We start from the raw sequence: 23,016 nt of genomic DNA on the forward strand, positions 1-23,016 counted from the left end.
AAAAAAAAAAAAAAAAAAAAAAAAAAAAAAAAAGAAAAGAAAAGAAAAAAGAAAGAATTTTTTAAAATGAGTAAAAATGGGCTTTTTAATGTTTCTTAACCATTTATGTATTCTGTGTTTTCCTACCCAAAGCTAATGAATCAAGAGCCTTCTATATGCCAACCATTGTAGCGGGGCCGCAGAATGTGACTGTGTCGTTACATCAGACAGCCGTTCTAGAGTGTATGGCCACAGGATATCCCAAACCCATCATTTCCTGGAGCCGGCTCGGTAAGTTGTCCTCCTTCCTCATGGGTGGAAGGGGGGAAGGCAAGGGAGTTTTTCTCTTGAACTTTATTCTTTTTAGTGAGACGAATAAAATGTGTGTTTTATAGATAAGACACATTTGGCAGTTACATCTTAACAACTTTTTTTTTAGCTTTGCAATGTAAGGAAAGCTTATGCTCCCAAGAAATTGCTACTTTTTAATGATTAATTTCACAGAGAGTGATCATTTGCCCTCATTTCAGATGAAGTGTGGTGTTTCACCTTCTGTGTTCTCTTTGAAACAGATCACAAGTCCATTGATGTCTTTAACACCCGGGTCCTTGGAAATGGCAACCTCATAATATCCAATGTCAAGCAGCAGCACACTGGAGTATATGTTTGCCGGGCCACCACCCCTGGCACACGCAACTTCACAGTTGCTATGGCAACTTTAACCGTATTAGGTATGCATTCTTTCTGTAATCAGGAGAAGCTTATGTTTCAATATTTGCCATTTTAATTTCTTTCATGGTGTTCTTTTTTTAAGGTTTTGTTTTTAATTATGTGTGCAGTGCCCAAAAATGCCAGAAGAGGGCACCATATTCCCTGGAGCTGGAGTTACAGGAGATTGTGAGCTGCCCACTGTGGGTGCTGGGGACTGAACTCGGGTTCTCTGTAAGAGCAGCAACTGCTCTTAACCACTGAGGCTTCCTCCAACCCTGCATAGCTTTCTTTTAACTCCGAGTTTGGCAGCAGTGGTAGGAAGGTTGAAAATAAGTATTGTAAAAGCCAGTGGTGAATTTTAGGGGAAAAAATTAAATTCCTGTGTTAAAATACAGCTCTAGAATCATGTTGTGAAGCCACCATGTTTATGTACATAGCTTCATGCTTCTTATTTAGGCCTCCCTACTCCTTCTCATCCATCCACATCTGCGCACACTTAACCCTCTAAACTCAAGCTCCTGGTGCCTGTGTTCACAAGTGTCCCCTCATTGGGCTTAGTTAAGATGGGTTGTAGGTATTGTCAGTGTCTTCACAGGTGGTCTCAATGGACAGAAGAAGAAATTGAACATTAGAGAGAAGCACTGTCCTAGTAATGTTTCTTTTGCTGGGATAAAATACCTCATCCCTACAAGAACCATTTAGAGGAGAACGGGTACATTTTAGCTTGCAGTTCCTTCCGGATTACAGTCTGTCCCTGTGGAGAAGTAAGTCAAAGGAGTTCACATCGCATCCACAGCCAGGAGGAGCGTGAAATGTTTGCATGCTCTCTAGCTTGCCTTCAGCCTGATTTCCTGACCCCATAGAGGTCAGGATTCCCTGCCTAGGGAATGGTGCCGCCTACAGTGGACTGTGTCTTCCCATACCAGTAAGACAGCCCTCTACAGACACATCCACAGGCCAAGCCAATGTAAACAGTCCTTCCCCGAGACTCCGTTCCAGGGTGATTCTGGGTTGTATCAGGTTGACAGGGAAAGCTACTGTCGTAGATACCTCGCTAGATGTAGCAGCTTCAGGCTCTCAGACATGTTTCCACGTGGGGTGCGTCTCGTTTTTGTAGTCTTCTTTCGTTCTTTCTTGTCGTTCCTATGGAAGCTATGGAATATATGTCTTTTTTTTTTTTTTCTTTTGAAATAGCGCCTCCTTCATTTGTTGAATGGCCTGAAAGTTTAACAAGACCACGAGCTGGCACTGCACGGTTTGTGTGTCAGGCAGAGGGAACTCCCTCACCCAAAATGTCCTGGTTGAAAAATGGGAGACGGATACATTCTAATGGCAGAATTAAAATGTACAACAGGTAAGCTGTGCTACTTTTAGATAAAATAGTGCCTTTGTTAGTTTTTACGTGAAATGGTTACCGTAACATCTGATCACCACATAATCTTGTCAGCTAACACCAACTGTATGGAATTAAAGTTTATAGCATTAGTGTGCCGTCTATCATTTTTATTTTATGCCTGATCCAAAGTGATGTGTTGTGTTATAATGGAGAATATGCCAAGCAGCCCCCCAGACGGCAGCTCTAGCCCTGGCAGGTCACCAGCTAGGTGACCACAACAAACACGGACTCTAGTGTCTTAGTTCCTTCTCCCATCAAGTGAAAAAAAGTAAGAATGAAGTAATTCTTACTTCCTAATAATCCCTCTAGAGTTCAAACTTAATGACTTTAACAATGAATGTTGGCTGGTCATGGTGGTGCACGCCTTTAGTCCCAGCACTTCAGAGACAGAGGCAGGCAGAGCTCTGTGAATCTGAGGCCAGCCTGGTCTACATAGAGAGTTACAGGATAGCCAGGGCTGCATAGTGAGAACCAGTTTTTAAAAAAATTTTATGTGTAGTAGTAGTACTTTCTCATCGGGACCGCCAGCCGCAAATAATGACATGGAGACTTATTAAGTATGAAAGCTCGGCCTTAGCTTAGGCTTGTTCCTAGCTAGTTCGTACACCTTAAATGTACGTGTAGTTTTTAATCTACATTCTTTCACGTGGCTCGTTACCTCTTCTCCATATTGCCTATCCTGCTTCCTCTGCATCTGGCTGACAACTCTGCCTCTCTTCTTTCCAGAGTTCTCTCTCTGTCTGGAAGTCCTACCTGGCTATTGATTAGTCAGCTTTTTATTACAACAGTCACAGCAATGCATCTTCACACAGTGTACAAATATCCCACAACACACACACACACACACACACACACACATGATTTTTATTCTTATAACATTCTCATCTAATTGAACAAAACTTTAAATTTTTTTGTTGGCCTGAACTTTATGTGTGCCTTGTAATATGAGTTGAGTATAGACAATAGAATAGAGTAATATGCTTCCTTACTAAACACCATTTAACAACAAAAAAAGTGATTAAAGCAAAGAGAATTTGGCTTCCATAAATACTGATGAAGACTGAGAATACAAATCAGAATAATTTTGAATAATTAACGTAGATTATTTTTAATTAGAACTGGTTGTTCCAGTGTGTTTTCATGTAAGATGAGGGTACATTTAACAATAGCCCTTCAATGTCTTTCTTAGAATTTTTTTATGGATATAAATATTTTCCTTTCCTCAGCAAATTGGTGATTAACCAGATTATCCCAGAAGATGATGCTTTTTATCAGTGCATGGCCGAAAACAGCCAAGGATCTGTTCTGTCTCGAGCCAGACTGACCGTGGTCATGTCAGAAGATAGGCCCAGTGCTCCATACAATGTCCATGCTGAAACCATGTCGAGCTCTGCCATCCTTCTAGCTTGGGAGAGGCCGCTATACAACTCAGACAAGGTCATTGCCTACTCTGTGCACTACATGAAGGCCGAAGGTAGGTGGCGCGGGAGCCTTTTCTCAGCAGCGTTTGCTATCATGAGTGTTTTCAGCAGCTAGAGACATTGCTCAGCTGGTGAAGCGTTTGCCTGGCATGCATGAGGCCCTGGCTTTGATCCCCAGAACTACCGAAACCCGACGTGGTGGCTCATGCCTGTGATCTGAACTCTTGGGAGGTAGAGGCAGGCATATCAGAAGTTCAAGGTCATCCTCAACGTCATAGCAAATTTGAGGCCAACCTGGGCTATATGAACCTGTACCTTAGCCAAACCAAAACAAAGCATTTGTCTTCAGAATGAGCAACAGCTTACACAACTGTTAAGAGAATTTTCACCAAGGGGACTATATACATCAACTCCTGTCTCCTAAGGTCCTGATGGCAAATCAAAGATCTGTCCCACCAGGGAGGTTATTGGGGTGACTTGGAGAGTTACTGACAGAAGCATGAATAATCCTCAAAGCAGCCATGCAGAGAAAAGTCTCTTCTTCTTCCTCCTCCTCCTCCTCTTTTTCTGAGTCAGGGTTTCCTCTGCATAGCCCTGGCTGTCCTGGAACTCACTCTGTAGACCAGGCTGGTCTTGAACTCACTGGGATCTATCTGCCTGCCTCTGCTTCCTGATTGCTTGGATTAAAGGGAGACTCTACCACCCAGAAATTGTGGCAATTTTTAATTCCATGTACGTTGAATATTTTCGTTTTGAAAACAAATTAAACCTGATACGCTGTGATACAGCTCAATGGTAGAATCCCCAAATAGCTGTGTAAGAAGGCCCTGGGTTTAATCCAAAAGAAAAAAACATTAGGAAAAAAGTTGAATAAGACATTTTTGTGGTGTCTCATTTACTATATCAAATTGAATACCAGGAGCTCGAGAGACAGTTCAGTGGTTCAGGTACTTGCTGCTTATGCTAAGGACCTGGGTTCGGTTCTCAGAACCCGCATCAGGTGTTTCCTATTGCCTGCAACTCTAGCTGTCGGGGATGCAACCCTCTCTTCTGGCATCCTTTGGCATAGGCACATATGTGGTGCACATACAAAAATGTAGGCAATCAAATACACAAATACACATGTACACTCGTGTACACTTAAGTCTGAAAAAGTTAAATATCAAATCTCTTATAATTCTTGTTTATCATTACTGGTTTGGGGGGGTTAAGAATAAAATCCTTTTTATCTTTCTCTTAGACAAAATAGTTGCAGAAGCAGAAAGGCTGTTTACAAATCCATTGACTCAGGCTTACACCTGCTAGCTGTATACAGGAGCAGTCTGGCTTTCAAGCACTGTGTCCTACCGACCGGCGTGAGCACTGAAAGAATGGTGCTGGGCTAAGGCTGTCTGCAGAGACAGGTGGCTTGCTGTTTGGGTTTTACACTTCGAAGCAGTGTTTTGAAAAGGGATATTTTGAATGTAAATCAAGGGTCCCTGGTAGCAAGAAGAATGTTCTGGTCCGAGCATGCTGGAGTGTGTTCATTCTCTCCTCTCCGCTGACTTGGGAAGGTGAAAGAAATGCTGGCTTTGGCGGGGCCCACTCGAGCGCACTATTGTGCGGGCTTCATTAGCGCCCCTGCGTGCGGCTCAGCGGTCCATTCAGGGGCAGAACAAGGCTTTTTAATCTGAACTCAAGGACTTTGTTTAGTAGGTCAGAAATTGTACTATGCGGCTCCTAATTAACCAGCCATTAGCCAGTGTGTTGTGAAACGCCTCTAATCTTGTCTAATTAAAATGCTATGAAGTTAATTCAGAAATGTGGGAAACTCGGTGCTGGAATGTGCCTTCTGTTTTGTTTATAAATCCAGGGCAGGGAGAAGGGGCCGGGGCTGGGAACGGTTTGATCGAGTTGACAAGCGCTGCCTGTGGACTGTTGTGCGCACGGTGGCTGGCGGCGCGATGCCTTCGTTCTCTGAGTCTGCGCCGCAGGAATTAAGCCCACACAGACAGATCCCTTCTGTCCCTCACCTTGCCTATCTTACTAAGAATCCCTGAGAATTTGTTTTGCTCTTTAAAAAACCAAATGCTCACCATGGGACACTCTCCCTTTTCCCTTTTAGTGTTAAAAAAGGAAAGACCTATGTTGACCGATATAGTTCTCTCTGTTGACCCATGCATCTCTAGGGAAGAATGAGATTCTTGCAGGCTGGCCTTGCATTGGGTTTGTATTTGTAAAAGGCAGACCCTGTGCATTCCCCACCCTCTCTGTTTTTGCTCAACAGAAAGCCTAACTTGAAGGCAGGCCATTTGCTTGCTGTGGTCCAGTATTCTTTTGTGCTGTGCTCTCCTTCCTCCCTCCTCCCTACAGTCCTCCTGTTTTGACTAGATGGTAAACAACCTTAGAGAAGGTGAATTCTTTTCGGGAAATGTTCCAACCAGTAATCTTTAGACAAAGAGCTTGGTTACTTTTAGGCAGTAAAGACCTTTCTGTGTTCTGAAGGGTTTGGTGTGCAGGCTCATAGAAAATAACAGAGAAAACCATGAAAGGAAATGACCATGCTAGATTTATTTTGAATATTTGCCTTTTTTATTTGTTTGTTTGGTTAGTTTAGTTTTTGAGGCAGGGTTTTTCTGTATCTCTGGCTGTCCTGGAACTTACTTTAGAGACCAGCCTGCTCTCTTACTCAGAGATCCGCCTGCCTCTGCCTCCCAAGTGTTGGGACTAAAGATGTGTGCCACCACTGCCGTGCTGAATATCTGTCATTTTAAAACATGGATGCTTTGGTCTAGGTTTAAATAACGAGGAGTATCAGGTGGTCCTTGGGAATGACACAACTCATTACATCATCGATGACCTAGAGCCTGCCAGCAACTACACTTTCTACATCGTGGCGTACATGCCAATGGGAGCCAGCCAGATGTCGGACCATGTGACCCAGAACACTCTAGAAGATGGTAAGAAAATACAGCTCTGGGTTATCAAGCGTGAACGGTTGTAGATTGGTCACTCTCGGTGAGGAAGTGTGTTTGGTTAAATGGAAACGGTTACGTTAAAGCCACAGGCCACGTGTGATCTCGTAGCTCACCCTTGCTTTTGGTCATAACATGATAAAGGACACTTAAAAAAAAGATTTTATATTTCAAAATTGGCTGTAATTTCAGTTCTAGGGGATCTGATGCCCTCTTCTGACTCTGAGAGCACTGCATGCGTATAGTACACAAATTTACACACCGACAAACATTCAAATAATAACGCATTTAAGAAGGTAGTAGATGGTTTTTAGAAATGAGATGAGTATTTGTAGGCAAGAATCCCCCTCTGCGCAGGCTGGCCAGTGTCTCCTTCCCCAGCAGTTTGCTTCTTTTGTAAAGGGGCCTTCGAGAATCTGCCAAACTTAGGTTTTCTACACTTGACACTTGGTGGACCCCGTGAGTCTCATGGGCTCCCGTAGGGAGCACTTCAGTTCAGAGGACTGTATGTAGGGAGCACTTCAATCCAGAGGACTGTGCCATTTAACATCAGGGCATGCTCAGGCTCACACACAAACACGTAAATAAATTAATAATTAGAAAATAATAAATTTCATGTTCATTTTTAATATGAGACTTTTGTTTTATTGAGCTCTACATTTTTCTCTGCCTTCCCGCCCTGTCTTCCCTCCCCTCGTATCCTCTCCCATGGTCCCCATGCTCCTAATTTACTCAGATCTTGTCTTTTTTACTTCCCATGTATGTGTCTCTTAGGGTCCTCATTGTTATCTAGGTTCTCTGGGATTGTGATTTATAGGTTGTTTTTCTTTGCTTTATGTCTAAAAGCCACTTATGAGTAAGTACATATGATAATTGTCTTTCTGGATCCAGATTACCTCACTTAAAATGATGTTTTCTAGCTCCATCCATTCTCCTGCAAAATTCAAGATGTCATTATTTATTTTTTCTGCTGTGTAGCACTCCATTGTGTAAATGTACCACATTTTCCTTATCCATGACAAACAATGCTGCTATGAACATAGTTGAGCACATGTCCTTGTGGCACGATTGAGCATCCTTTGATATATACCCAAAAGTGGTATTACTGGGTCTTGAGGAAGGTTGTTTCCTAATTTTCTGAGTAATCGCCATACTGACTTTCAAAGGGTCTGTACCAGTTTGCATTCCCACCAGCAATGCAGCAGTGTTCCCTTTTCCCCACAACCTCTCCAGCATAAGTTGTCATCAGTGTTTTTGATCTTGGCCATTCTGACAGGTATAAGATGGAATTTCAGAGTTGTTTTGATTTGCATTTCTCTGACAGCTAAGGATATTGAACATTTCCCTAAGTGTCTTTCAGCCATTTTAGATTCCTCTGTTGAGAGTTCTCTGTTTAAGTTTGTACCCCATTTTTTTTTTTACTGGATTATTTGTTCTTTTGATGACCAGTTTCTTGAGTTCTTTGTATATTTTGGAGATCAGACCTCAGTCTGATGTGGGGTTGGTGAAGGTATTTTCCCATTCTGTAGGCTCTCGTTTTGTCTTGTTGACTGTGTCCTTTGCTTTACAGAAGCTTCTCAGTTTCAGGAGGTCCCATTTATTAATTGTTTCTCTCAGTGCCTGTGCTGCTGCGGTTATATTTAGGAAGTAGTCTCCTGTGCCAATGTGTTCAAGTGTACTTCCCACTTTCTTGTCTATGAGGTTCAGTGTGACTGGCTTTATGTTGAGGTCTTTGATCCATTTGGACTTGAATTTTGTGCATGGTGATAGATATTTTCATTCTTCTACATGTTGATATCCAATTATGCCCACGCCATTTGTTAAATATGCTTTCTTTTTTCCACTTTGTATTTTTTGCTTCTTTGTCAAAAATCAGGTGTTCGAAGGTGTGTGGATTAATATCTGGGTTTTCGATTCGGTTCCATTGGTCCTCCTGTCTGTTCTTATGCCAATACCAGGCTGTTTTCAGTACTATAGCTCTGTAGTAGAGTTTGAAGTCAAGGATTGTGATGCCTCCAGAAGTTTCTTTATTGTACAGGACTGTTTTGGCTCTCCTGGGTGTTTTGCTTTTCCATATGAAGTTGAGTACTGTTCTTTCAGGGTCTGTGAAGAATTTTGCTACCATTTTGATGGGCATTGCATTGAATCTATAGAATGTTTTTGGTAAGATTGCCATGTTTACTATGTTAATTCTACCTACCCAAGAGCATGGGAGATTTTTCCATTTTCTGGTGTCCTCTTCATTTTCTTTCTTCAAAGATTTAAAGTTCTTGTCATACAGGTCTTCCATTTGTTTGGCTATAGTTACTCCAAGATATTTTATGCTTTGTGTAGCTATTATGAAGGGCGATGTTTCTCTGATTTCTTTCTCAGCCCATTTATCATCTGTGTACGGGAGGGCTACTGATTTTTTTTTTCAAATATTTATTTATTTATTTATTATGCATACAATATTCTGTCTGTGTATATGTCTGCAGGCCAGCAGAGGGCGCCAGACCTCATTACAGATGGTTGTGAGCCACCATGTGGTTGCCGGGAATTGAACTCAGGACCTTTGGAAGAGCAGACAATGCTCTTAACCACTGAGCCATCTCTCCAGCCCCTGATTTTTTTTTTTTGAGTTAATCTCGTATCCTGCTACATTACTGAAAGTGTTTATGAGCCTCTTACGCATCAAAAATTTCTTAGTTGCAATCTGGCTCCTGGGCTTTTGTCCTCTCACTTGCATTGAATCTGTATTTTGGTAGACTTATGTGTGGATTTGTCTCTTATTATATGATTAGCCCGTATTCATCTCAGGTAACCCTAACAATCCCAGCAAACTGCCGGCCATACTTGGATGGCCCCCTCAATGTGTTTCCTTTTTTTCTGGCTGGAAGTCAGCTTCACTGAGAACCTCTCCTCCAGCCCGGAACATCTCCATAGTAACCATGTTATGTGTTGCCATTGAGAGGATCCCATAAATATGACTGTGCTGAGTAGAAGCTTGATTGTAAATCTTTACGAACAATGTATTTTCTCACTTCACTAGTGCCCCTAAGGCCTCCTGAAATTAGCTTGACGAGCCGAAGTCCCACCGACATTCTCGTCTCCTGGCTGCCAATCCCTGCCAAATACCGGCGCGGCCAAGTGGTGCTGTATCGGCTGTCCTTCCGCCTGAGCACTGAGAATGCCATCCAAGTTGTGGAACTCCCGGGGACTGTGCATGAGTACCTCCTGGAAGGCCTGAAGCCTGATAGCGTCTACCTGGTCCGGATTACAGCTGCTACCCGCGTGGGGCTGGGAGAGTCATCCGTGTGGACCTCACACAGAACGCCCAAAGCCACGAGCGTAAAAGGTAACACCTCCCAAGGCCCTTCCAGGAAGAGAAGTGTTTTACTTCTGAATTAGAATTTTCCACTCCTAGTTACATGTAACAAATTTGTTACATGTAATTTTTTTAATTCTTATGTTCTGTTTTGTGTGTATAGGTGTTTTGCCTGCATGCATGTCTGCCCACCACTTGTGTGCAGAGGCCACAAGAAGGTGGCAAATCCCTGGGACTGGGTAACGGGTGGTTGTGAGCTGCCATGTGGATGCTGGAAATTAAACCCAGTCCTCTGGAAGGACAGCCCGTGCTCTTAACTGTTGAGTCATCTCTCCATCCCATTTTTTTTCCATCCCATATTTTATGTTTTTGCTTCATGTTTGCAAATATTACATAGGTTATGAACTTAATTGAAAAACCTAAACCTTTCCTTGGGACTGGTGCCATAGCTCGTTTGGCAGGGTATTTTCCTAATATGCTCAAAGCCCTGACTGAGTTCAGCACCTAGAATCGCCTTAACCAGGTCTAGTGCTTCAAAGCTGCTGTCCCATACATACTCCCTGCTCTAGAGAGAAGTAGAGGCGAGGGATGGGAAGGTCATAGCTGACTGTGGTTACTAAGGTTGAAGCCAGCGTGGGACATGAAAACCTATGATATGAAAACCTATCAATGAAAGTGCAGAAAGAGGAGTGGGCTGCCGTGTGGTCAGCAGGGCGCTTGCCGTGTACAGGTCCTGGGTTCATAAATAAACTAAGGCTTTGATTAAACTTTTCTATTTGTCCATTTGAGGGTAGAGCTGATGAGTCCCGATCAGACTGGATACCAGAGGGAGCGTAGTAACTGAGCCCTACTGAATGGTGCCGTGTGCGCTTCAGTCATGAGTTCAAAAGACAGTTCGAAATGTAGGCTGTTACTCATGTGGCGTCTGACATGACTGGGCTGTTGTCAGCTGACTGGAAATACTCTTCATAAAAAATTAGAATACACAGTTCACTTTTTAAAATTATTTATTTATTATGTATACAATATTCTGCCTACACGTATGCCTGCAGGCCAGAAGAGGGCACCAGACCTCATTACAGATGGTTGTGAGCCACCATGTGGTTGCTGGAAATTGAACTCAGGACCTTTGGAAGAACAAGCAATGTTCTTAACCGCTGAGCCATCTCTCCAGCCCCGTTCATTTTTTTTAAAAGTTCCATTTACAAATCTATAGATACTAACTTGTTAACGTAGTTTAGTCTTTTAGGTGGTATATTTTAAATCCTAGTTCTAAACTAAACATCATTATGAAATTGGTAAATAGTGTGTGTGTGTGTGTGTGTGTGTGTGTGTGTGTGAGAGAGAGAGAGAGAGAGAGAGAGAGAGAGAGAGAGATGTGAAGTCACGTGTGTGGAAAGCAGAGAACTTGTGGGAGTTGGTCTCTTTTTCCACTTGGTTGGACCTGGGAATCGAACTCAGTTCATCAGATTTGGCAACAAGTTTCTTTCCCCACTGAGCCATCCTGCTGGGTGTCACTGTGCCATTTTGAACATTAGGTCAGAGTGTGATGGTTGGACTCTGTGGCGCTAACTCGAAGCTGAGAGTTGTATGTGCTGCGTTCTGGCTTCCTGTGGACTGGGTTGTTGACACGGCGCTGTCTCTTCTAGCCCCTAAGTCTCCTGAGCTGCATTTGGAACCCCTGAACTGCACTACCATCTCCGTGAGGTGGCTGCGAGACACTGAGGACCCAGCCATCATTCAGGGCTACAAGCTCTTTTATAAAGAGGAAGGGCAGCAGGAGAATGGACCTATCTTCCTAGACACCGGTGACCTGTTCTATACGCTCAGCGGCTTGGGTGAGTGCGCCTGCGTAGTGCAGGTCCTTTATCCCTCTGCTGGGACCAGTGGGGGAAGGGTTGTTGGATGGAAGAGGCTGAGTCTCTGTGACCTTACACAGGTCTCCTTTCCTCCCACTCTGGGGGGGGGGGGTCTGTTTCTCTTTAATGATGGCTTTTGGTACAGCGAGATCTCGATCTGTTGTTATGGGTATCCGTTGGAGGTAGAAGAGGATTGTAGGGGCCAGCAAGATGCCGCAGTGAGCACACACACTTGCTGTGCAAGCCTGGTGACCAGAGCTCAGTCCCCCGATGTCAGTGTGGAAGGGGGAACTGACCCCTGAGAATTACCCTTTGTCCTCCACGTGCATGTGCGCCCACGTTACACATGTCTGTTCACACACACACACACACATAAAACAAAGAATAAGATTGCAGAGTGAAGATTTTGCAGTGATTTTAAGTACGTTTAACTTAGAATTTGCTTGATTGCTATATTGGTATAAAACGATTTACATAAATGTCATGTAATAATGCCCCTACCTCGGCCCCGCATGGCTGTAAATATTTACTTCATGGTCCCAGACGCACTGGAGATAAGACACACACCCCTGGTGTTGGCGTCATCTGTGTTCTCAGAGACACTGCCTTGTCCTTATTTTATTTTCTTTATAGGAGAAAAGAACTCCATGATGTAATCATGTTTAACAAATTATGAGATTGGGGCTGGGGAGATGACTCAGTTGTGGAGAGCTTGCCTAACACGCATGAAGGTTTAATCCCTAGGTTTAATCCCCAGCTCTGTAGTGAGAGGGAAAGAGAGGGAAGGAGGGGACAGGAGCACTGAGACAAAGACACAGTGGGAGACCAGAGAGACCCCCTGGACTGTTGTGGCGGCTGAAGCACACAGTAGGAGTTTATGAACCCCTGTGGCTTCTCCTTTCAGATTACCCTTTGGAGATGATGTCAGGGGAGAGGCTCTAGTGTGGGCATCACCATTTCCATCCCTGGGTCAATAGGACACGCTGTGAACCTGTCCCCAGATGCAGGAGCGCAGAAATCCATCCCATGGTTCCTTGCCATGGTTTTCCAGATGGTGTTTTGCTTGTAATCTTATTATTTGGTTTTTAATTTAATTTGCATTCAGTTAAATAAATTTACTGTCGATCTCTGTCATGAAGCTTATAAATGATGAGCTGTGACATATGGTCCAGGTCGAGCTTCCTCCTTAATCCACTGGTTACAATGATGTTAGCCCAGCCTCTAGGGCCCGAGACTTCCATGCTTGTGGCTTCTCAGTGCCCTCTCTTTCCATGAGCTCGTGGTTGCTGAGGGGGGGGGGGGACTTGTTGCTTGTATCTAGTAGGAAAACTGTGAGACAGTTGGTGAAGAGCTGTAGATCAAGGCGGGGATGGTCCAGTGGTTATGAGCATGTACTACTATTGCAGAGGACCAGAATCTGGTCCTGCATCCGGATAGCAGCTCACACCCACCTCTAACTACCGCTCCAGGAGACCATCTGCACTGGCACGTAGATGCTCCTGCAAACACATAAATCAAAATAACTTCTAGGGGCTAGAGGGATGGCTCAGAAACTAGAGCACTTGCTGCTGTTCCTGAGGACACAAGCATTCACGTGGCACCTCAGCCACCTGTAACGACAGTCCCAGGGGATCTGACAACCTCCTCTGGCCTCCAAGGACACCAGGTACACACGTAAGCACATAGATACATATGCAGGCAAAACATTCATATGCATAAAATGAATAAATGTTCAAAAATATACAAGAAAAAAGTGTATAGTTCAAACTCAGTACTTCAATTTTTCTCATTGTTAAGGAAGTTGAACTATGTAGGAGAAACAGAAACACATTCTTCAACATGATTCTTGGGCATACATTCCAGCTAGTTTATCTTAAAAAGTTGGATAATTGCTTAGAAAGTAAAATAAACTCTGCTCTTGCAAGAAGCTCAGAAATGTTGCCCTGAGACTTTGCCAGCGAGCACGGTGGTGCACAGTTGTAATCCCAGCGCTCTGGAGAGGGTGGTGGGGGGTTGTGGACTTGGAGATCATCTTCAGCTATGTAACAAATTCATTTGTCTCAGAAATCAAAACAAAACAAAACTCACCAGCAGTTAAAAGCAATTCTTTAACGTGTCGTTAAAATTTATTTTTATTATTATTTTTTATCATGTGTATTTGTGTAGGGTATGTGCCCTCAGAGGCTTGAAGGGAGTGTCTTTCCTCCTGGAGGTGGGTAAGGAGAATCAGACCCTCTGGAAAAGCAACGTGTGCTCTTACCTGCCGAGCCACCTCTCCAGCCCCAATTAGCTAACATCTAAAAGTTTTCTAGGGTAGCTGTGAATGGGATAGATAAGGAAAAGACGCATATATACAGAATGTTCCATAGTTTATCCGTTTGGAGAGAGGTAGGGAAGGGAGATAGGCCCACTGATTTTTTTTTTGAACTCTTATGCTCTCCAAATAATAGCTTTCAAAACTATAAACTTGTTTCCTCTTATGTTTTAAAAATCAGTTATATGGGGCTGGGAAGGCAGCTTGAGGGGAAAGCGCATGAGGACCTGAGTTTGAATGCCCAGAAGCCACGTAAAGCTGGTCGTGGTGTCGCGTGACTGCAATCCCAGCGTGCCTACGAGGACGTGGGGAGGAGATGGGAGACAGAAGACTCTGGGGAGCTCGGGGACAGCTAGCCGTGGCCAGGCCGTGGGGGTGGGGGATAGGAAGGTGGGATAATAGGGAGTACTGACACCTGAGGCTATCCTCTGACCCTCACACATATTCCATGCCGTGTGTGCATCTGCATCCACACACATGGATGTGTAAGCGCACAGACGGCACAGGTTTAAAATGCTGATCATACACATGTACTGGTTTTGCTGTAACATCTGCTGTGTGTGCCATTTGAAGTAGCTCCATCTAGAATCATTTTTGTGTGGGGAAGCACACGTATTTACTCATGTACTTACGCGTGTGTATACACACACACACACACACACACACACACACACACACACACACACACACACACACACACACAGAAGCCGGAGGTTGAAGTCGGTTGTCTTCCTTCTGCTCTCCACCTTGCCGTTTGGAGACAAGTTCCCCCTCACTGAACTTGGAGCTCTGACAGGTTAGATAAACTGAGCAGCCCGCCCCAGGGGCCTCCTGTCTCTGCCTTCCCAGTGCTGGGATTCCATAGGTTGTGTTTTTATGTATGTGCTACCGGATCCAAACAGAGGCCGTCATGCTTGGGAGGCAAGTATGTTACTCGCCATCTCTCCTGGCCTGTGAAGTCACTTTAAATGCGTCAACTAGAACATGATTTTGGGATAGCGGACATGCCGTGTCAATTTAAGTAGCTCCGTGTTTCCTGACTGTAGAATTAGTTTGAATGACAGGATTGCTTGAGTTTAAGGTAGCGAGGCCTCTGTACTTGTAGGTACTCCTAACCAGGCAGCAGGTTCAGAATCCCTGCGTCTGCTAGTAACACCCCGAGTGGCTGGCGGGGATGTGGCTGTGTGGGTTCAAGTACTGTTCAGCTGTAGAGCAGAGACTTTCTTCAAGGTGCCTTCTAACCTGAGAGTCCAGATTCTAATCTGCTTTATTAAGTTCCCATCAAAGCCTGGCCGAGCTTTTGGCAGGCAAGTGTTAAGATGTGGGAAGGGCAGGGTGCTCCGTGAAGGGGACAGCTGACCATCTGGGACCGTTTTTAGCCAGAGCATCTGGCAGTGGCTGCCTGTTTAACAGAGAGTGATGTGTCCAGAGGGCAGTAGGTTAAGGGAACCCTGTTTGTGCCTGGGCTGGTGAATGCAGGCTTTCACAGAGCCCTTGCTGGGGAAGGATGCTCAGAGTGGAGCCGGCTCTCCTAAGTGGGCTTGGAAATGAATTCACACGCTTCTGCTTACTGATCGAATGTCAGTTTTGTATAACAAACTGCTTTCTCAGAATTTCATTTTCACACCAACCCCCTCTGAGCGCTGTCCCCCCAATCGTCGCTGCTTTCGTTTCTGGTAATTAAGTTTTCTCTTTAGAAAGTATGTTATTAGGACATGATCTCCCTGGAAATGTGCACAATTCTTTGTTCTAGACAGAAAAGCGAATGCATTTATATCTTTAAGCCAATTTAAGTGTTTAAAAAGAAAAGATGACGAAAAGCTGTGAGGGTCCAGGTTCCACTAAAAACAGGAAGGATGAAGCCAAATGATATTTAATTGGCTGGCTTGCCCAGTGTTCCTGCGCATACCCAGTTAACTAAATTTAATTGGTGTTATTAGTGGGAGGCATTTTACATCATTTTACTCTAATGCTTCAAAGCTGGGGTCCTTTAGATGTGGACTCCTTTGTAGGTTGAAGAAATCTCATGTCTTAAATTATTATATAATTTAATAGTAAATTATATAATAGTGCATATATGTTATAGTAATATAATATATAAAACATATAATGTATAATGACATACTATATGATAGTTTAATATCATATATACTAGCTTTGTATGTACAAGGCCTGGTGTCCTGTCCCCAGCATTTAATAATAAAGTGTAATATGAATTTTAATGAGAGCAGAGGAAATATTTGAGTGTTTTTAGTTTGTTCTGGTTTGACTCTGAAATGCAGTTTGCTTTCCTGGGATCTGGCTTGCTTTGTCGGGAGAGGAAGAAGGAAGCATCAGGCTTGTGGCTTGGTCACTTTTGGGAACTGTTCTGAGTGTTGTGCTCACGACCCTTCAGGATTTACTCATAAGTAAATTTTCCTTGCCTCTTTGTGTGTTCATTTGAGTTACAGGATAAATGTTTGCAGCATTTATCACACAATAGACAAAAAATAATAAGACATCTATATCCCCTGATATAGTAGATTGAAAAAAATCCTCTTATTTATTTAAAAAGATAAATTTTACGGTTATTTGTTTTTATTTTGCATGTGTGCGTGTGGGCATGCGCGTGTCACAGAGTGGATGTGGAGACCCAAGGACAAAAAAAGTCAGTTTTTTCTTGCACCGCGTGGGCTCTGGGGATCAACTTAGCTTGTCAGTGTTGGCAGCAAATGCCTCTACCTGCTAAGCCATCTTGTCAGCCCAGAGAGAGAGAGACTTTAAATCCTGACTCTAGTGCCTAGGTGGTGTTTAATCCCAGAACTCAGGAGGCAGAGACAGTTGGATCGCTGTGAGTTTGAGGCCAGCCTGATCTCCAAAGTGAGTTCCAAGGCAGCCAGGGCAGTTACACAGAGAAACCCTGTCTCAAAAAAAAAAAAAAAAAAAAAAAAAAAAATCTGACATTAGTGTGTCTGACCACAGTAGGACTGTTTCCACAAGCCAACTGCAGCTACCGGCCTATCTTTATTCTTTCAGTTTGAAAACAGTCCTGCCCTGTCAGGTCTTCCTGTGGTTGGCTTGGGAATCCGAAGGTGCCCATCACCACTCCCTCCCGTCATTTCCAGCATTCTTGCAGATCAGACAAAAGTACCAGCTGTAAGCATTGTCTCTCTTGCCTAGGATTGACTTCAAATTCTGCAGCTCGATGGCAAATCCTGGCTCTTTGCTTAATCTTTTAGCTGGAGACAGTATGAACAGTGTCTGTTTAAGGATGCAGGAGAGTGGAGTGAAAAGATGCAGACGGAGGTTGGTGCCACACCCTGCAAACGGCGTCCAAACTCCACAAGAGATGCCAGCTGTTCCTGTTTGTAAAACTCTTCCCCCTTAGCTGGGCACAGTTTAGCGGCAGAGCGCTTGCATAGCACAAATCAAGCCTTGGGTTGGATTCCAGCCCTGAGAAAAAGAATCGATTTCCCAGGGTGGAGCCTGTATTTTAAAAAGTTTTTCCCGAGTTTTGTTGTTGGTAGTGATGATGTAGACTTGGGTTTTCTGAGTCATCATTGATCTGGGATTTGTCCAAGGCTGGCCTTAAACTCTGGTCCTCCTGCTTCCGCTTCACATATGCTAGAGTTACAGGTATGTGCCACCTCAAACCAGCTTTCCTCAAGTCAGAGTCTATTATGATTACTAAATTTGGGCACAAATGTTTCTTGAGACATAATGTATTTGCATACATGTGCGGATGTGGTGTGTATATGTGTGTGTGTATGTGGGTGTGTGTATATGTGTGTGCATGTAAATTAACCATAGATCTTGTTAAGCCACAAATTTTATTCAGTGAGTTTAGATGCAGCCTAAAGTTCTTTCATTTCTTCCTACTTTTGAGAATAGAGAGTCTAAGCCGAGGGTCAGTGAAATTTTCTCCTAATAAGGTCGAAAGCAAATGCTCTTGCTTTTGTGTGTGTTATGGTCTGAAGTCTTTTGTCTTCACAGAACCCCTGTGTTGAAGCCCTAAGCCCTAATGTGCTGTGTTTAGAAACAGGACCTGTGAGAGCCCGGTGAGGGTTCAGTGAGTTCCTGAGGATGGGGTCCTAATCTGCTTTTTATTTTCCCAAAGAAAGAAGGGAAGACATGTATTACAAAATAGTTAGAAAATAGGAAGCCTCGTTAAGTATCTAGAAAGAAAAGATTCAGTCATGAACTAAAGAGCCCAGATATGGAGCCACCAGAGCCTAGGGTGGTTTAGTCTCATGCAGCTCTCGAAAGAGAAGGGGTGGGGGTGGGGATGGGGGAGGACAGACAGACTGGGACTTTCCCCTTCTCCCTTCCCTGCTCTCTCCCCTCCCCATAAATTCCAGATTTCTTATAGTCTTTGGTTTCTCTCAGTGAGCAGAGTTACATTTTGACTTACATTTCTTGCAGCTGTATAAGAGTTTTTGCGTCTCTTGGATTCCCATATTCCCTTTCCTGGTTATAGGCCTGACTTATTATTGTTCTTCTCAAGGATTACAATGAAATAGACTTGACATTCAAACAACAGTGTTATACTTGGCATGGATCTCATCAAGAAATGGTCTTGGGGCTGGAGAAGTTGCTCAGTGGTTATGAGCACTGGATGTTCTTTTCTGAAGACCTGGTATCAGTTACTAGCACCCGAATAGCAACTCAAAATCGTCTGTAACTTTTAAATCCAGGGGACCTGATACTTTCTTCTGGACCCCTTGGACACCAGACATGCATGGCAGGCAGACAAAACACCCATACACATAAAATAAAAACAATTGAAATCTTTTTTGTATTTTTCTTTTTTTTTTTTTTTNTCAAACAGGCCAAAGTAAGATTTGATATGTCTGAGGGCTGATCTGATAGTCTGCTTATCTTTTGAGAATTGTAATGCCTTGTTTTTATGCCATTTTTTTCCCTTTTGAGACAGGTTTTTCTATAGCTTTGGAGCCTGTCCTGGAACTAGCTCTTGTAGACCAGGCTGGCCTCAAACTCATAGAGATCCGCCTGCCTCTGCCTCCCGAGAACAATTAAAATCTTAAGGAAAGATATTGTGGGATGTGTGTACATTGTGTGAAGGATATGCTGCTATGATGGTGTAATAAAAAGCTGAACAGCCAATAGCTAGGCAGGGGGTATGGGTGGGATTTGCCGGCCGAGAGGGGAGGTAGGAAGAGGAATCTAGGCACTCGAGAGAGACTCAGACGTGAAGGAAGCAGGATGGGAGATGCGCGACAGAACACAGATTAATAGAAATGGGTTAACTTAACATATAACATATAGTTTTTTAACATATAGTTAAAAAAAAAGTCTGAACTTTCATAATTAATAAGTCTCTGTGTTGTTCTTTGTGAGCTGGGGACCCAGAGGAAAATCTGACTCGGAAAAAGAAAAACAATCAATTAACAGGACTTTCTGACAGAGCTGGCACACACCTGTAATCTGAGCCCTGTGGGGTGAGGCAGGGTAGTGGAGAATTTGAGCCCAGTCTGGGCTGCAGATCCCACTGTGGAAGCCATCTAGGTTTTTCATTTTTTTTTTTAAAGATTTTCATTGCGTGTATGTAGATGGGGGGGGGGTCTGCCTGCCCAGTTGAGTGCAAGTATTGGCAGAAACCAGAGGTGTTAGATTCTCTATAAGAGGTATAGGCGGTTAGGAGCTGTCTGCCATGGGTGCTAAGAACCGAACTCAGATCCTCTGGTGCACGTCTTTAATCCCAGCACTTGAGAGTCAGAGGCAGTTGGATCTCAGTGAATTTGAGGCCAGCCTGGTCTACAGAGTGAGTTCCAGGACAGCCAGGGCTACACAGAGAAACCATGTCTCGAAAACAAAAAAAAGAGAGAGAGAGAGAGGAGGAGGAGGAGGAGGAAGAAGAGAAAGAAAAGAAAGGAAGGAAGGAAGGAAGGAAGAAAGAAAGAAAGAAAGAAAGAAAGAAAGAAAGAAAGAAAGAAAAAGAAAACACGAATCTGCCTTCCCAGCACTCAAGAGGCTAAGGTGGAACATCGCCAGGTTGAGGTTGGGTGGAGGCACAGAACAAGACAGTGCCCCGGAAAACAAAACCAAGAACCAACCCCACAAATCCATTTGTGACTGTCTTCCAATACCACTTTATTTGCGGATACTGAATGAGGAATGATGCCACTTTTGGTTTTTTTTTTTTTTTTGCCGTAAGAATTGAGTCTGGGGTTTGCACGTGCTAGGGAAGTGCTCTGTCATGAGCTACACCCCCAGGTCCCCACTTCCTATTATTATTATCTCTTATTTTGTAGCTCAGGCTGGCTATGACCTCACTGTGTAGCCCAGACTGGACTTGAACTCATGGTCTTCCTGGCTTAGTCTCCCAAATGCTAAGATTATAGGTGTGCACGACCACACCCAGCCTCAAATAGTGTTCTCTCTCAAATTATTTTCCAGCCAGTTGTATCCAGACATGTCCAAGCCATGACTCAAAGGGCAGATGTGTCCCCGCACGGCTATGAGTGAAACCTGACCATTTGCAAAGGAAAACCTCACATCACAATGCTGAAAGATGGGGACCACCTGATGAACCATTTTAGTTCCTAGGCAGGACCACGGGCATCTGGCTGTGTTGTTAAAACTTCGTCAGTGTCAAGTGCAGACTTTATATAGAGTTTCGTCTCAAAGTTCCTTCCCAAGACCGACAGTATGCTCCCTCAAACCTGTGACTTTCATGTATGAGGGTAAAGCATTGACACTTTGGGGCACCAGCTTTCCAGCCAAGTCTATGACTGTGCCCAGGCATTTTAATTTATCACTCCCTTGAGTTACTCCAGGAGGTTCCCAATGCCAAGTCTAAAAGCACATTCTGGCCCCCGAGAAAGATTAGTTACCCTAGGCTTGGTGCGACTCATATTGGGAAGTTAGGACACTGTCAGATTAGTTTGATTTTGTGTTGTAGAACATGAACAAGGGAATAAACAAATCGCCACGGATTTAATTAATTCACGACGTAAATGATGGTGTTCCTTAACTCCTAGGTGAACCCCAGGAGCCTTTAGTAGTCTTTCGAAAAGAGAGTATTTTTCAGCCCGTTGAGCCCTGTGATGGGCTCCTGGCACTGCGGTCCTGTTTTCAAAGCCCTCCATAGCTCTGTGGAGCCCAGTGGGCACAGAAGCGCAGGGGGTCTGATGGCAGGGGCCGGTGGCTCTCTGTTCTTACTGGCTGCTGCTGGAATTATGTCACAGACGCTTCTTGGTCTTGCAAATCAGAAATTGGCGTAAATCTAGAAATTTCTGATAATCACCTTCCGTAATCGCTGACAATGAACCCTAGAATCAAAACCAACCCCACAAAATGAAATTTTGGCCCCTGTGGTTCTTTGCTTGGCTCCTTTGTGAAGACACTGCCTCGGAGACAGAGATCACTAGACAACTAAAATTTCTTTTTTAAAGGATTTTTAAAAAGTGTATGTGTGTTTATGTATATGCATGTGTATGTATGTGTATGTATGTATTCTGTGAGTATGTATGTGTATGTGTGTACATGTGTGTATATGTGTGTGTACGTGCACGAGTATGTATGTGTGTATGTGCATGTGTGTATATGCGTGTGTATGTGTGTATGTATTGCGTGAGTATGTATGTATGTGTGTACATGTGTGTATGTGTGTGTACGTGCACGAGTATGTATGTGTGTGTGCATGTGTGTATATGTGTGTATGTTCATGTGTGTATATGCGTGTGCATGAGTATGTATGTGTGTATGTGCATGTGTATGTATGTGTATGTATTGCGTGAGTATGTATGTGTGTACATGTGTGTATATGTGTGTACGTGCACGAGTATGTATGTGTGTATGTGCATGTGTGTATATGCGTGTGCATGTGTATGTATGTGTGTGTATGTGCATGTGCATGTGTGTATGTGCATGTGTGTATATGTGTGTATGTGCATGTGTGTATGTGCATGTGTGTATGTGCATGTGTATGTATGTGTGTGTATGTGCATGTGTGAGTACTGGTGTCTGAGGAGGCCAGAAGAGGCCCTGGCTCTCCTAAACCTGGAGGTACAGGCAGGTTACAGGCCTTCTGATGAGAGTGCTGGAAGCCAAACTCCAGTTCTCTGCCAGGTCAGTACGCTCAATCCCTGAACCATCTCTTTGATTCCAAAAGAAGCAAAATTTCTATTTTTAAAATGTTTTCTTTCTTTATTATTTATTATGTGAACAGTTTTCTGACTGCATGTACACTTGCAGGCCAGAAGAGGGCACCAGATCTCATTACAGGTGGTTGTGAGCCACCAAGTGGTTGATGGGAATTGAACTCACGACCTCTGGAAGAGCAGTCAGTGCTCTTAACCTCTGAGCCATCTCTCCAGCCCAAAATTTCTATTTTTAAGGTGGATGAAAAACATGTTTTTTTTTTCTGAGCACTTAGGTATACTTATGATTGTATTCTACGTGAATTTGTCATACTTCCTTTTATAAAATTCTAGTCAAGTTTTTTATTATCCCAAATTATGTATTTTAACTTTCATTTGTTCCAGCTTCTTGATTTTTTTTTGGTTTTCAATCTCGCATATTTATTGAGCATGCGTACTGCGTTTCAGGCGTGTGTTTGTTGGCACGCTGAGTATGGACATAAGATGGCTTGCCAATTCCAAGAATTTCCAGTTGAGCGTGGAGGACTTAGCCGTGTTTCTCAGAAGATGTGCTGCCAGTAGATAAAATTGCCACATAGGCCAAGTGTTCTGGAAGCTCAGAGAACAAATGACTGATTTTTACCTCATAAAAAGACTGTTTTGCAGTGGTATGGAGGAAATTCACTCTGATCAGAGGTGCTTAAAAGGCACAAACCCAAAAAGACTCAACAGGCAGCCTCTTTGGTATGCTGCGGCTGAAACGTGGTGGTGTGGGAACAAACTGCCGAGGGCAATGGCTTTAGCATCAGCCTGGATCCACACTGCATGGATTCTGTGCCCGCAAGCATTGCCATTCCACTGCCGTGGTCTTCAGTGGGGAAACTGCGATGGCTTGTTCTGAAGAGATGACCGATAGTGGTGTAGCTTTAGGATGAGTGAGAAGAGGGCTACTGGAGATGGACCATGATAAGGTCTTGGTATAATAACCTAAGCT

General features: G+C 43.7%; 1 protein-coding gene across 1 annotated transcript in view; it reads left to right on the top strand.

Annotated features, from left to right (window-relative positions):
- Nucleotides 1-23,016, top strand: part of Prtg (protogenin) — a 115,220-nt gene that overhangs the window by 45,203 nt on the left and 47,001 nt on the right. The window contains exons 5-11 of the mRNA XM_050124416.1: nucleotides 133-270; nucleotides 552-710; nucleotides 1,885-2,044; nucleotides 3,313-3,560; nucleotides 6,282-6,446; nucleotides 9,493-9,798; nucleotides 11,418-11,606. Of these exons, the coding sequence (XP_049980373.1) occupies nucleotides 133-270; nucleotides 552-710; nucleotides 1,885-2,044; nucleotides 3,313-3,560; nucleotides 6,282-6,446; nucleotides 9,493-9,798; nucleotides 11,418-11,606 (1,365 nt within the window). The remainder of the gene's footprint in view (nucleotides 1-132; nucleotides 271-551; nucleotides 711-1,884; nucleotides 2,045-3,312; nucleotides 3,561-6,281; nucleotides 6,447-9,492; nucleotides 9,799-11,417; nucleotides 11,607-23,016) is intronic.

This window comes from Alexandromys fortis, unplaced genomic scaffold (assembly GCF_014885135.2).
Source record: "Alexandromys fortis isolate MF-2015 unplaced genomic scaffold, M_Fortis_MF-2015_v1.1 scaffold_22, whole genome shotgun sequence".
Lineage (NCBI taxonomy): Eukaryota > Metazoa > Chordata > Mammalia > Rodentia > Cricetidae > Alexandromys > Alexandromys fortis.